The sequence below is a fragment of the Arachis duranensis genome, chromosome 9 (genome assembly GCF_000817695.3).
Source record: "Arachis duranensis cultivar V14167 chromosome 9, aradu.V14167.gnm2.J7QH, whole genome shotgun sequence".
In the NCBI taxonomy this organism is placed as follows: domain Eukaryota; kingdom Viridiplantae; phylum Streptophyta; class Magnoliopsida; order Fabales; family Fabaceae; genus Arachis; species Arachis duranensis.
The window spans coordinates 2,095,309-2,106,448 of NC_029780.3; the positions used below are offsets into that span (position 1 = coordinate 2,095,309).

Genomic DNA, 11,140 nt, shown 5'->3' on the forward strand with positions numbered 1-11,140 from the left:
TTTAAATTTGGTCTTTTGCTTATGATTCTACATGTGGTGATGTAATGTTACTTATATTTTTGTTATTTTGTTCTAAGAAACTGGGTTAATGATTAGGGTCATATATATGGATTTATAAGCTACAAAAGTTTCAACGGCAACCTTTGTGGTCATATATACGAGATGTTGCGTAAACAAATTGAGAAAATATTGATAAAATTATAAAATAAGATTTAATTATTATTAAATTATAATTTTTATTATAATCTGCTATTTACATAAGTGTCATAATAATTAAAAGTCATTTTATAACAAAAAGAAACTATGCCAATAAAGGTTTTTCCGAAAACAATAAAAAATACATGTTTATTTGTAAGTAGTACATTTCATACCAGAGGAATCTTTGTGGAGTAACATTTTATCCACTAAAAATTTCACTAATCCAACCCTTATTGAAGCATATTATATTATTTTAATAATCAAATTTCTCGAATCTCAAAAATTTCAAATAGAAACATGTATATATAACTAATGAGTTATAACTCGAATCAAGACCAGTTAAGCAAGATTTGTAAAAGGCCTATTCTTTGATAACCAGGTTTGCTATTTTTCATATATATTTGGAACTTTGGAATAAATTAATTAATTATGTTAGTGCAATCGGTAATCTAATATATACTATAGTGTGTATACACTCAAATATTTTACAAGTAGTCATTATTATTAGCATGTTCATGGTAAATTCGGAAAAGACGCACTAGAAAATAGTCAAGTAGATATTAAAATATTTAAAGAGTACCATTGACATAGGTTTATACTTTAGTGAAAAATCATGTCAAATCAGCGATTTTGTTGATTTTAATTATACTGGTGATCTAAACAGAAGATATTTTACGACTAGTTATGTATATAAAATACAAAGTATTCCAGTTAGTTAGCGATCGAAAGGAGTCTTTTAGATGATTTGGAGTTTCAGCAAGATTGCGTGAATTTGAGTTGTAATAATCAAAGTGTAATTCATTTGGCTAAAAATCAGGTTCATCATACTCGTACCAAACATATTGATGTAAGATATTACTTCGTGTGTGATGTTATAGAAAAAGGCAACATTTCTGTTGTAAGAGTACACACCGATGAAAATTTCGTAGACATACTGACTAAAGTAGTGTCAGAAAGCAAGTTCACTATTTGAAATTGCTCAATGTTATTCTATGTTAGGCATGGAGATATGAATACCATACTTTGATCGTCCAAAATTTGAGTAGATTTCAAATTGTGACCAAAGTAGAGAATTGTGAGAATAAAAGAAGGATAAGAGTAATTTTATGAAGTAAAATAAATAAGTTTTAATAGGAGACAACTCAAAATATTTAGTAAGGAGTATTTGTCGGAGAATTTTATTCTTATTCATTGAAATTATAGCATAGAGATACTATATATATACGTCTCTAGAATTGTAATTGAATAACAATAACAATATCCTTATTCACATCATCTTATAGAGTTAGTAAGAAAAAAATCTTTCATATTATTTTTTTTCCTCTTTACAAAATATATAGCAAATGTATTATTGTGATAGTGTTCAATTTTATTACTTTGTATTTATTAAAAATCAAAATTCTGCTGTAGACTCAACATCTTCTAAAATAGGAACCAATTATAGCATTGCCAACAAACTATAACTTAAATAGTATAGTCTCTCCATACTTATCTTTACCTAAAGATGGCATGTTCCCACATAACTATTATCATTATCTGAAGCTACAGTGAAATTTGACATATGGGATAAAGCACGACAAGAAAGATATCATAGTTTGGCTCCTATATATATATATACTACCGTGCAAGAATTCAACATTTCTAGTCTTATTTTCTTATTAAAATTCATGAAAACTTTTCCGATATCTTACTGGTTTTTTGTTTTTAATCCCAGGATACATTTATTAAAGCCAAAAAATGGGTTGAAGAATTGCAAGTACATGGTAATGCCTTGAATACTGGAAATGACAATTACTACAATAACCTCATTGTTCTTTTTTAACCCCAAGAACTCATTGTTGAAACTCATGCTTGTGTTGCAAGAAACTTTAACTTCAATTCATAACCAGCCACTTATAAATCATTCACTATTCAAATTTATAATATTTACTCAACTTGATTTGTTGTTCCCTTTGAAAACTTCCCCACTTTGTTGTTTCCCGTTGTTCTGTTTTTATTAACAAAACCAAGTTCAGATTCAAATGCTTATGCTTGTCTCAGTCTCACTATAATAAAACTTTAACATTGTCTGTAGGAAGCCATAAGCTGGTAATGGCATTGGTTGCAAACAAATCAGATTTGGAGCCAAATAGAGAGGTTGAAGCCAAGGTATCGCTTACTCACTTTAGAGGATCTAAATCACGATCTTGACGACATCATACTGTTTTTGTTTCCATTTTCTGTAACTTCCTTAAATGAATCAAAATTAATGCAGGAAGCGGAGAAATTTGCTCATGAGAGTGGAGTGTTCTACATTGAAACATCTGTTAAGACCGGAGAGAACATCAATGACCTTTTCTATGAAATAGATAAATAATGATGAACATCATCTTCATTTTCATCTGATAGTGAGCTTAAAAATTTGAGCAGAAGTATTAAGTTTGTTTTCTTGTGTGTCAAATGCAGCAAAGAGATTAGCAAAAGCTTATCCCCCAAAGCCTATGGGGATGAAATTGAACAATGAAATGAAAGATAGAAAGAGAAGATTCTTCTGTTGCTCAGTTTGAAATCTCCATGTAGAGAAAATGGCAAAGATCATAGTATAACTAGTTGTTATCAATGTCACTGATTATAGTTGAAAAGTTTTATAAGGCTATGGTTGTGAAGAAGTTAACAGATAGTGAAAACTTTTATAAGCTTCAATTGATGCAGACACAGCTCTCTATAGTTGAAGCACTCATCAATTCAAAGCAGGAAAATTACTGAGTGATATTGATTTCGAAAAGGCATCAGATTCATCAGATTCAAATCCCCTTTTATCTATCTCAGGAAACTGAAAAATGTGAGATCACTGCAAAATCTTGACACAGATTGAACAGAGGTGTTAGGAAATAACTGTAGATAAAAAATTGAGATTTTCACACTATAGAATGCACATCAATCCATTAAATTTGTAAACTGTGCAATTACATGATAATTTAATCTTGGTATTTCTATATCACTGTGTCAACTCCCTGATCAAGAACAAGTGTATTAGTGTAGTATCCATTATGTATATGTATGATACAACCAATTTAAGTATAATTTACCATTCCCCCAAAAACTATTCTTCAACACAAACTAATTCTCAGATGACCTCTGGCCTAAACCTTGGTTTTGGGTTATGGACCGTAATTCACTATACATTTTAGCACATTCGTGCGAAAAATTCGACATGGCCCTGAAAAGCTCTGGCAACCGATTTTTGAGACTTCCCAATGATTTCTGCCTAACCTGTAGGCACTGCCTTGCATAAGCTTCTTCCTCATCCTCCAATCTCTTCTCTACTTGATCAACCAGAAACTTCCGGTTTATAATAGTCTCATCAGGATTATTAGCTTCTGTCCTCTCCGGATCAAAGTCCTCCGGTATTTTCTTTTCCATATATTTGCGATACCAGTCTTCGAATTGCCGTTTTTTGCGCATAAGCTCCTTACGTGTCTCCTCACATTTCCTCTTCAAAGCTAGCTCCTCTTCTTGATGCTGACAGATAGTTTCTATCACGGCAGCGAAGTTGGTTATGGCCGTCCTAGCATCCTCATCAGGAAGTTTCTCTAGATGATCTTGCCATGCTATGAGAAGACTATGTATTGGGGGTTTTCTAGCTCTTTGCGGCGAAGAAACCTTCTCCTTCAGATTGCTCTCAATTGGGATAAGATTTTGTTTTAACCAACTGTTTAGAGCCTTTATGTATTCCCTTTGGTGAATCATTAGCTTCTCAAAGTGTGCCTGCCACTGTTGCACAACAGCACATAGCTGCTGTGTACGCTCATAATGTTGTTCGCTTGTTTCAGTAGGAGACTGGGAAATGTCCAGCAATCTCAATGCTGTCACAATACTCGATTGATTCTCATGGTGGAATTGCATGATTCCCCACATGGTGGCCATCCTGCAGTTCAACAAAACAAAACCATCAATATCAGCAGAGTTTTTGACTGAGTTCATCAGTTTGTGAAGACACAGATTTGAGCTATAGCACTTTTACTTAAGAAAGATGCACTTCCTAAAATAAAACAATACAAATATGACAGGGACAATTTTCTAAGATTCATTTTCAAAGTTCAAAAAGCATTAGTGACAGGAATAAACTGCCATCAGTTTTATAAGGTTCATTTTCAAAGTTCAAATCCTCCTGCCACAATACACAAGCCAACTTTAGAAAAAGAATAATACCTAAGTAAAGGACCAAAAAAAAGGGACAGTTACAGGAAATTGTAATATTTAAGAAATTCGGGACCAAGTAAGGACAAATTTACTGTTGATCTGCAGAAAGTAAAGCTTATCATTTTCTTTGTAATTTTAAAGCTTCGGTAGCACAAAGTGATTCATCAAGAAATGTCTGATGTGATAAGCAACCATAACATAGTCATATTACATGGCTGAACTAAATTTCAAAACACTTCCACATAGCCACAAGATTATCTATTTGTAATTTTGAACCCTAATTATTATAACTCACCCATCAACAAGCTGAACAAGTCTTGGGTACAACTGCTGATCGCGTAGCCGGCTAATCTCTAAGACCGTGGAATCCAAGGCTTGCATATCTACAATGTATCTTGTATGTAAATGACTAACGGCCGCTTTTGCTTTCTCTAATGCTTCAGAGTTAGAACCTCTATTTTTCAGCTTGTTAAGCATGGCAACCTTTTTTTGGTACTCATATTTCATTAGTTCACCGGCCTATCAAAATATTCCGCAGCGAAATTCAGAGAAGATAAACAGAAATTTGCAGCATAATTTGATACATACGTGAATCTTCTTGCAGAAACTGTGTGACAACTTACAATAAATAGCTAACAATAAAAAATAAAAATCCCATACCTTAACTTCATCATAAAGTTTCTTTTCCCATGCTAGCAATTTGTCCAAGACGGTAGCATGAGTTTCATGTTCTTCTAAGTCAACATCATCTTTTCCTTCATCCAAATTCGGTATTCCTCTAAAGGACCGATTCCATGTAATAACTCGCATCACCTTTGCGGCGTGATCAATATGTCCTGCAAAAACCGAGGCATAATTACAATTCAAAACATGTTTGGTAACCACTATCACTACATAACCTATGAACTAATGTTATGTAATCACCACATACCACAATAGTGACCAATCACCAGCAGCATAAATATCAGTTACTTAAAGCAAAAGGCACTTAAAAATTTAATTTGTTAAAGTAATCATCAGCATAATTACTCAAATACAATACAAAATTGAAGCAGAGAAAAGCCATAATCACTCTTTTACCTCTATTATCAGCAAAATTGGAGTGATAATGGAGGCGAGTGGCCTCGAGCATCTTGGAAACTTCATGAGCACTCTCTGAAGCCTTCAGAAAATGATCATCCAATTCAGTAAAGACCTGCATCATATTAACTCCCTGCTTCCCGTTCCTCTTCGCCTCCACCGGAGGCACAATCTTCACCTTCTTCAATGCTTTCGATGATGATGTCGTGGCCATAGCCATAGCCTCTGGCGCAGGAGGCAAGACTACCGCTTCCTCGTCCGGTAAAGGAGCTACAGGCTCATCATCATCAATGCCGTCAACATCCTCGTCATCATCTATTTCTCCATGTCCTTTCTCTTCAACAAACACCTTCCTATGATTATGAATCCTCTCATCCTTCTTACTCATTTTATGATTATTATTGTTATTGTTATGATGACGATGATGATGATGATTCTCTTCTTGTTCTTCTTCTCCTAAAACTTCCTCTGAATCCTTCAAGCTTGTTCCCGGCACATTCTCCACTGATGGAAAGAAATACTCCATAGCTGCGGTTTGATGTGTGTGCTGCAAAGCATGAACATGACTATGACCATGACCATGATCATGATCATGATCATGCTTACGATCATGATGCTGATTCTTCTCCTCAATTGTTCGATTACTTCTTCTCCTCCTCGTTCTCAAATTCCCTTCATTATTCTCCAATTCAATCTCATCATCACCATCCGCACCTTCTTCCTCCTTGATAACCTGCTTCTTCGACCCTGCTCGCTTCGATTCCTCTTTGATCATCTTCTCCGGCATGGTAGTTGCACGCTGGAGAGGCTGCGGCTGCTCTGCGAGGCTAGGCGGCGGAGGTGGCGGCTTGATATCATTAACCGCCGCAATAGCAGGAATCGCGGCGGCGGCTGCGGCAGCAGAAGGGGGAAATTGAGGATCAACAACCTCTCCCTGTGCGAAATCAGTGAGTGCGGCGCCGGCGCCCTTGAGCGACGTGGCATAGGCGGAGTGCGCGGCGGCGAAGGCGTTCCTGGCGGAAACGGCGAGTTTCATGAAGTGTTTCCGTTCCTTGCATCGTGCCACCGCTTCTTCGTTCTCAATCTTGGATTGGGAGCAACCCATCCTCTTCTTCTGATTCTAATTCTTGCGATTAGTGAAGAAAAGTGTGGGAATTTGTAAAGAGAATGGAACATTGAGTGGCTGTTATTGAAGAAGGAATCTGGCTTTTGGAGGAAAAAGTGTTAAAGTGAAGACCGAGTGAAAGAGGTGGCGCACATCAACGACGACTTGTGCGTTAAGGCAACGAAACGGTGTCGTTTTGGTGCAACCTAGGATTTGAGAGTAAAGACAGGGGAATGAAGCGGAGAGTGCTAGAAAGTGCGTTTTGTTTTGTGTTGTTTTCTTCAATAACTAACAAACTCGTATAACTGACGTATATCAACCAAACTCCTCTTACGTTCTTAGTTTTCACATTATTATAATTTTCATTCAAAATAAATGCCGTCCAGTCTAAGATTGATTGTGTAATCAATTTTGTTTAAAAAAAATATTGTGAAAGACACTAAAAATATTGCTAAATAAATATGAATTTTTATTGAGTTTATATTTTAGGCCTTGGATTTTTTATTTTCACTTTTATGTAGAGTATCAGTAACTCTCATAAAAATATCTAAAATATTATTTGTATACTAAAATTAACTACTAATATATTTTTAATATATATTTATATTCTAATATATATTTTATATTAATGACTGACTTTGGTGGCTGATTTTGATATACACGTAGTATAATTGTAAAAATATTTATAAAAAAAAGAACGAAAATATTGTGACCATCAAAACTAACGAACACGTACCTTGTTTTGACTAACCAACACGTATACTCCATAAACTAACAAGTAGTTGTCAATTTAATTAATTAGTTAAAAGAATTTGGGTTCAATTCAATCAACTTAAGATTTAAGAAGATTTCTAAGCATTTTCTTCAACATAATCCAATACTAAGATTCTTAATGTACACACATAAACATTGACCCTATAATGTAAGTATGTAAGACTAATACAAGTCTACAATTGAATGTAGATTTAAATCCTAGATTTAGATAATAGAGTAGCATATATCCTATGACAATCAACCAATGCAACATAAAATAAATAATAATAATAATAATAATAATAAATTTCAAATTCCTGTATAAATACAAATAATATATCTTGGATAAGATAACTAAGGTATAATTATTGTACCTATACTCTTCTATAGCTGTTTCTTTCTGTTTATGTTCTTCTGAGAGCTCTAAGACGTGCTGCCAAATCATCATAATCAGGTAGATTAGGATGCACAATACTCTTCACTTCAGAATCCATTGAAATTGATCTTCCATGCCCTCTTGATGTTTCTTCAACTGATGATGAGTTTGTTGCTCTAGGAGGAAGAGATGTTCCTCTAACATATGATCTTCTGTTCTTGGAAGAATCAGAACCAATAATGTTATCCTCTGTTGCTCTTGATTTCATCATGTTTCTGCTCCTTGATGATGATCTTGGAGCTTGATCCTCATGGTTTGGTTCCGAATCTGTCCTTGTTTTCTTCTTTGAATTTGAATTGATTTCGCCTCTGTTAGTTTTTTGTTTGAGGTAAGGAGGAGGAACAAGCCAATAAGGTTTCTTGTTACTGATGATTTCTGTGTCATCCTCGGATATGCTTCCGAGGGAGCTAGAACTCGGCTTTCGGCCGTGAACCGATGACATATCGGTGCTAGAATCGTCGTCGTCGTCACTGCTGATTTGCTGCCTCCATTGTTCATCATTGAATTCTTTGATTCCTTCTTGTGATGATGCATTATAGTCTGTTTCTTTTTTGTTTTCTTTTTCCACACCAACTTGCTTCTCTGTTTTTTCAGGTTTAGGCCTCTCCTGCAAAATAAAGCATGATTTCATTATACAAATTTTTAGCCTCAACAAATTTTATGCTTTCTACATTTATACAATTCTACAAATCTTATGTTTTAATATAAAGGGAAAAAAATAGTTCATAAACAACCTCTATTTTTTTAGACTAAAATATGCTAGTAAACTTTTGACCATAATTATGAGAATGAGATTGAATCGACCTATTCAAATGAGTTAATCAGAACAATTACTAGAATGGTTTAATTTCGTGTAAAAATCCGTTATCAACAAACCAATTAGGAATGAAAATAAACCAATCAAATTGATCGATTTTTAGCGATTAATCAATTGAAAATAATAAACACAAAAAATATTTTTGTTAAAATTATATTTTATACATAAAAGCATTATTTTATCATATCGAATTCGACTCCAATTGAACTTTTAGACCTTTAAATTTTTCATTCTACTGATTCAGTGATTGGCTCGATTTTCATACCCCTTTCTTTTGATTATTAGTTCAAATTTATATTATATCCGTCCAGATTGATATATAAAATTGAGGCATTTAAAATGTTAATATCTTGACATCATTTATATAAAGATACATTAGTTTAGTGATATATCAATTTTGTTGGGAAATTGAATAGTAAGACAAGTTAATGTGAGGACTTACTTCATACAATGATGGCTGTCTCGAAAGCCTTTGCTCCAAAGCTTTGCTATCCCACTCTATAGAGAACTCTTGTGCTATTTCATGCAATAACTGAATCTTCATTTCTCTAGAAGGAGGATCTTTCTTCAACTTCTCAATTAACTGTAGAAAAGTAGTTAAAATTAAGTGTCAGATACAAGTATATGTTCAAGAAACTTATGTTATTAGTAATCAAGGATACATATGATTTAATTATGTGCTATACTTACCTCTTTACTTGTATAAGGTTCAAGAGAATTTCCAAATTTATCTGTAAACAATGTTCTGAGGTCACGCAATTCTGGAAGAGCAGAAATTCTTGCTGCAGCATATATCAATGATGGAACAGCTTCTTTGCATTCATCAGGGCAAATACTGTTTAAGAAGATTAAAAAAATATTATAAAAATCCTTTATTAAATAAAAAAATGTTCAATCTTACAAAATATTTTGTAATAATTGTATTTTCTTGTAAAGACCCAATAACAAGAATAAAATCTTATTTCACTAAATGAAGTCGATTGTATGTATCAAATGATATCATTATATTCTGTATACACATAGCATTTTTTATTTGCTACATATCTTGTAACATAATTAAAAGATCAAATTCAATTCACAATAAATGTAAAGAAAAAAAGAAAAAGGAAGCTTCTCATAATAATCCCAAGGAAAAAGAAACATACCTCTGCTTAGTTAAGTCTTGAACATGATCTGATATGCATCCAATGAACTGTGCAACAAGTTCATAACAAAATAACATATTTTGCTCCAATACAAGCCCTTCAACCTGCCATCAAGTTCAAACAAACATTTCAACTCACCTTTTTCATCATAAAAAATCTCTCAACGATAAGATGAAAACTCACGTGCAGTTTTTCTGAAATTGATAGTTGAAAACCACTAGCTGACAATTTAATCAAATTTATCAAATTATTTAACGGTTCTGAATTATCAATTTTATATGAAGACAACGATAGGTGAGTTTTCAGCCAACCATAATTAACTCGACTTTAAAAACTAACTAATCATTCAACTCAACACCTTTTAAAAATGGCTTCAACATGATTCAATCTCTTAAACTCATGACCTTTGAATTAAACTTCATTTGAATGGAAACATATGGTACTCTTAACTCTCAGGCAAGAAAATTTTCAACAAAGTGAAATGACGAAATTACCCTTTTATAAGCATCATAATAATGTCCATTCCTGAGAAGCTCTGCAATGTCACTCTTCATAATCTTATGAACCGCATTCCTCTTCTTTTGTACACTCTCTAGCCTCGTCCTTAAGAACTTCACGTACGTCAAGCTAACCATAATAATCAACAAAACAAAATTATAATTATAAAAACAACAAAATGAATGTTCCAATAATAAAAAGAAGACACAGAAACAGAAACAGAAACAGAAACAGAAACAGAGTAACATAGTTACCATTTTGAGTAGAATCTTGGTTTCAAGAACCAGCGAAACATTTTTTGTCCCCCAGAATCTGAAGTAGTAGTTGCTGATGGCATTTACAACAAGAAGGGAAAAAAAATGGGGAATTTATGTGTGGTTAAATAGGTTGTAAAAACTGAGAATGAACTTGAGGTTAAGCCAAGAATAAGAATTCAAGGATACCTCAAAGTAAAGAAAAGAAATGATATCTCTCTCTCTCTCAGATGAAAAGATTATTGGAATGAACTAATATAAGAGACAAGGAATTTCAAGGAAGCTATGACTGATGATTTAGCAAACTGAAAAAATGCGAAGTGCAATAATGTTATAGAACAGAGAGAAAGAGAAAGAAAGAGAGAGAAGGGAGACTTTTGGTCAATGAAGAATTTAAAAAATAATATGATATTAATTGTAAATTGTAATAAAGTAATATTGATGTAGGTTCATGTTAGTGCCGCAATGTTTGTGCCCTTTATATATTTTTTGCAGACAAAGAGGGAAGGGATTTGTGAGACCAAAAAGGAAGATGACCCATAAATTATACAAAAATGCTAATTGTCTGCAAAAAATCTGTATGAACTATAATTCAAATGACACATTCTCTTTTCGAATTCGAATTTCATTCCTAACTACAAAAAGTATATATAAATAAAAAAATTGACCACC

At 33.4% G+C, this 11,140-nt stretch overlaps 2 protein-coding genes across 2 annotated transcripts; both read right to left on the reverse strand.

The window, feature by feature from the left end:
* Positions 1-3,061: 3,061 nt before the first annotated feature.
* On the reverse strand, positions 3,062-6,822 carry LOC107464088 (protein ROLLING AND ERECT LEAF 2). The gene is made up of 4 exons (XM_016082996.3): positions 5,461-6,822; positions 5,041-5,216; positions 4,676-4,899; positions 3,062-4,105 (listed from the first exon to the last, which is right to left on the reverse strand). Exons 1-4 carry the CDS (start codon positions 6,563-6,565, stop codon positions 3,298-3,300), a joined length of 2,313 nt encoding a protein of 770 aa, XP_015938482.1. The 5' UTR covers positions 6,566-6,822; the 3' UTR covers positions 3,062-3,297.
* A 636-nt stretch (positions 6,823-7,458) lies between these two features.
* On the reverse strand, positions 7,459-10,825 carry LOC107464097 (uncharacterized). The gene is made up of 6 exons (XM_016083006.3): positions 10,469-10,825; positions 10,211-10,343; positions 9,717-9,820; positions 9,262-9,406; positions 9,014-9,154; positions 7,459-8,361 (listed from the first exon to the last, which is right to left on the reverse strand). The coding sequence occupies exons 1-6, from the start codon at positions 10,549-10,551 to the stop codon at positions 7,723-7,725; spliced, it is 1,245 nt and encodes a 414-aa protein (XP_015938492.1). The 5' UTR covers positions 10,552-10,825; the 3' UTR covers positions 7,459-7,722.
* Between the last annotated feature and the right edge of the window lie 315 nt (positions 10,826-11,140).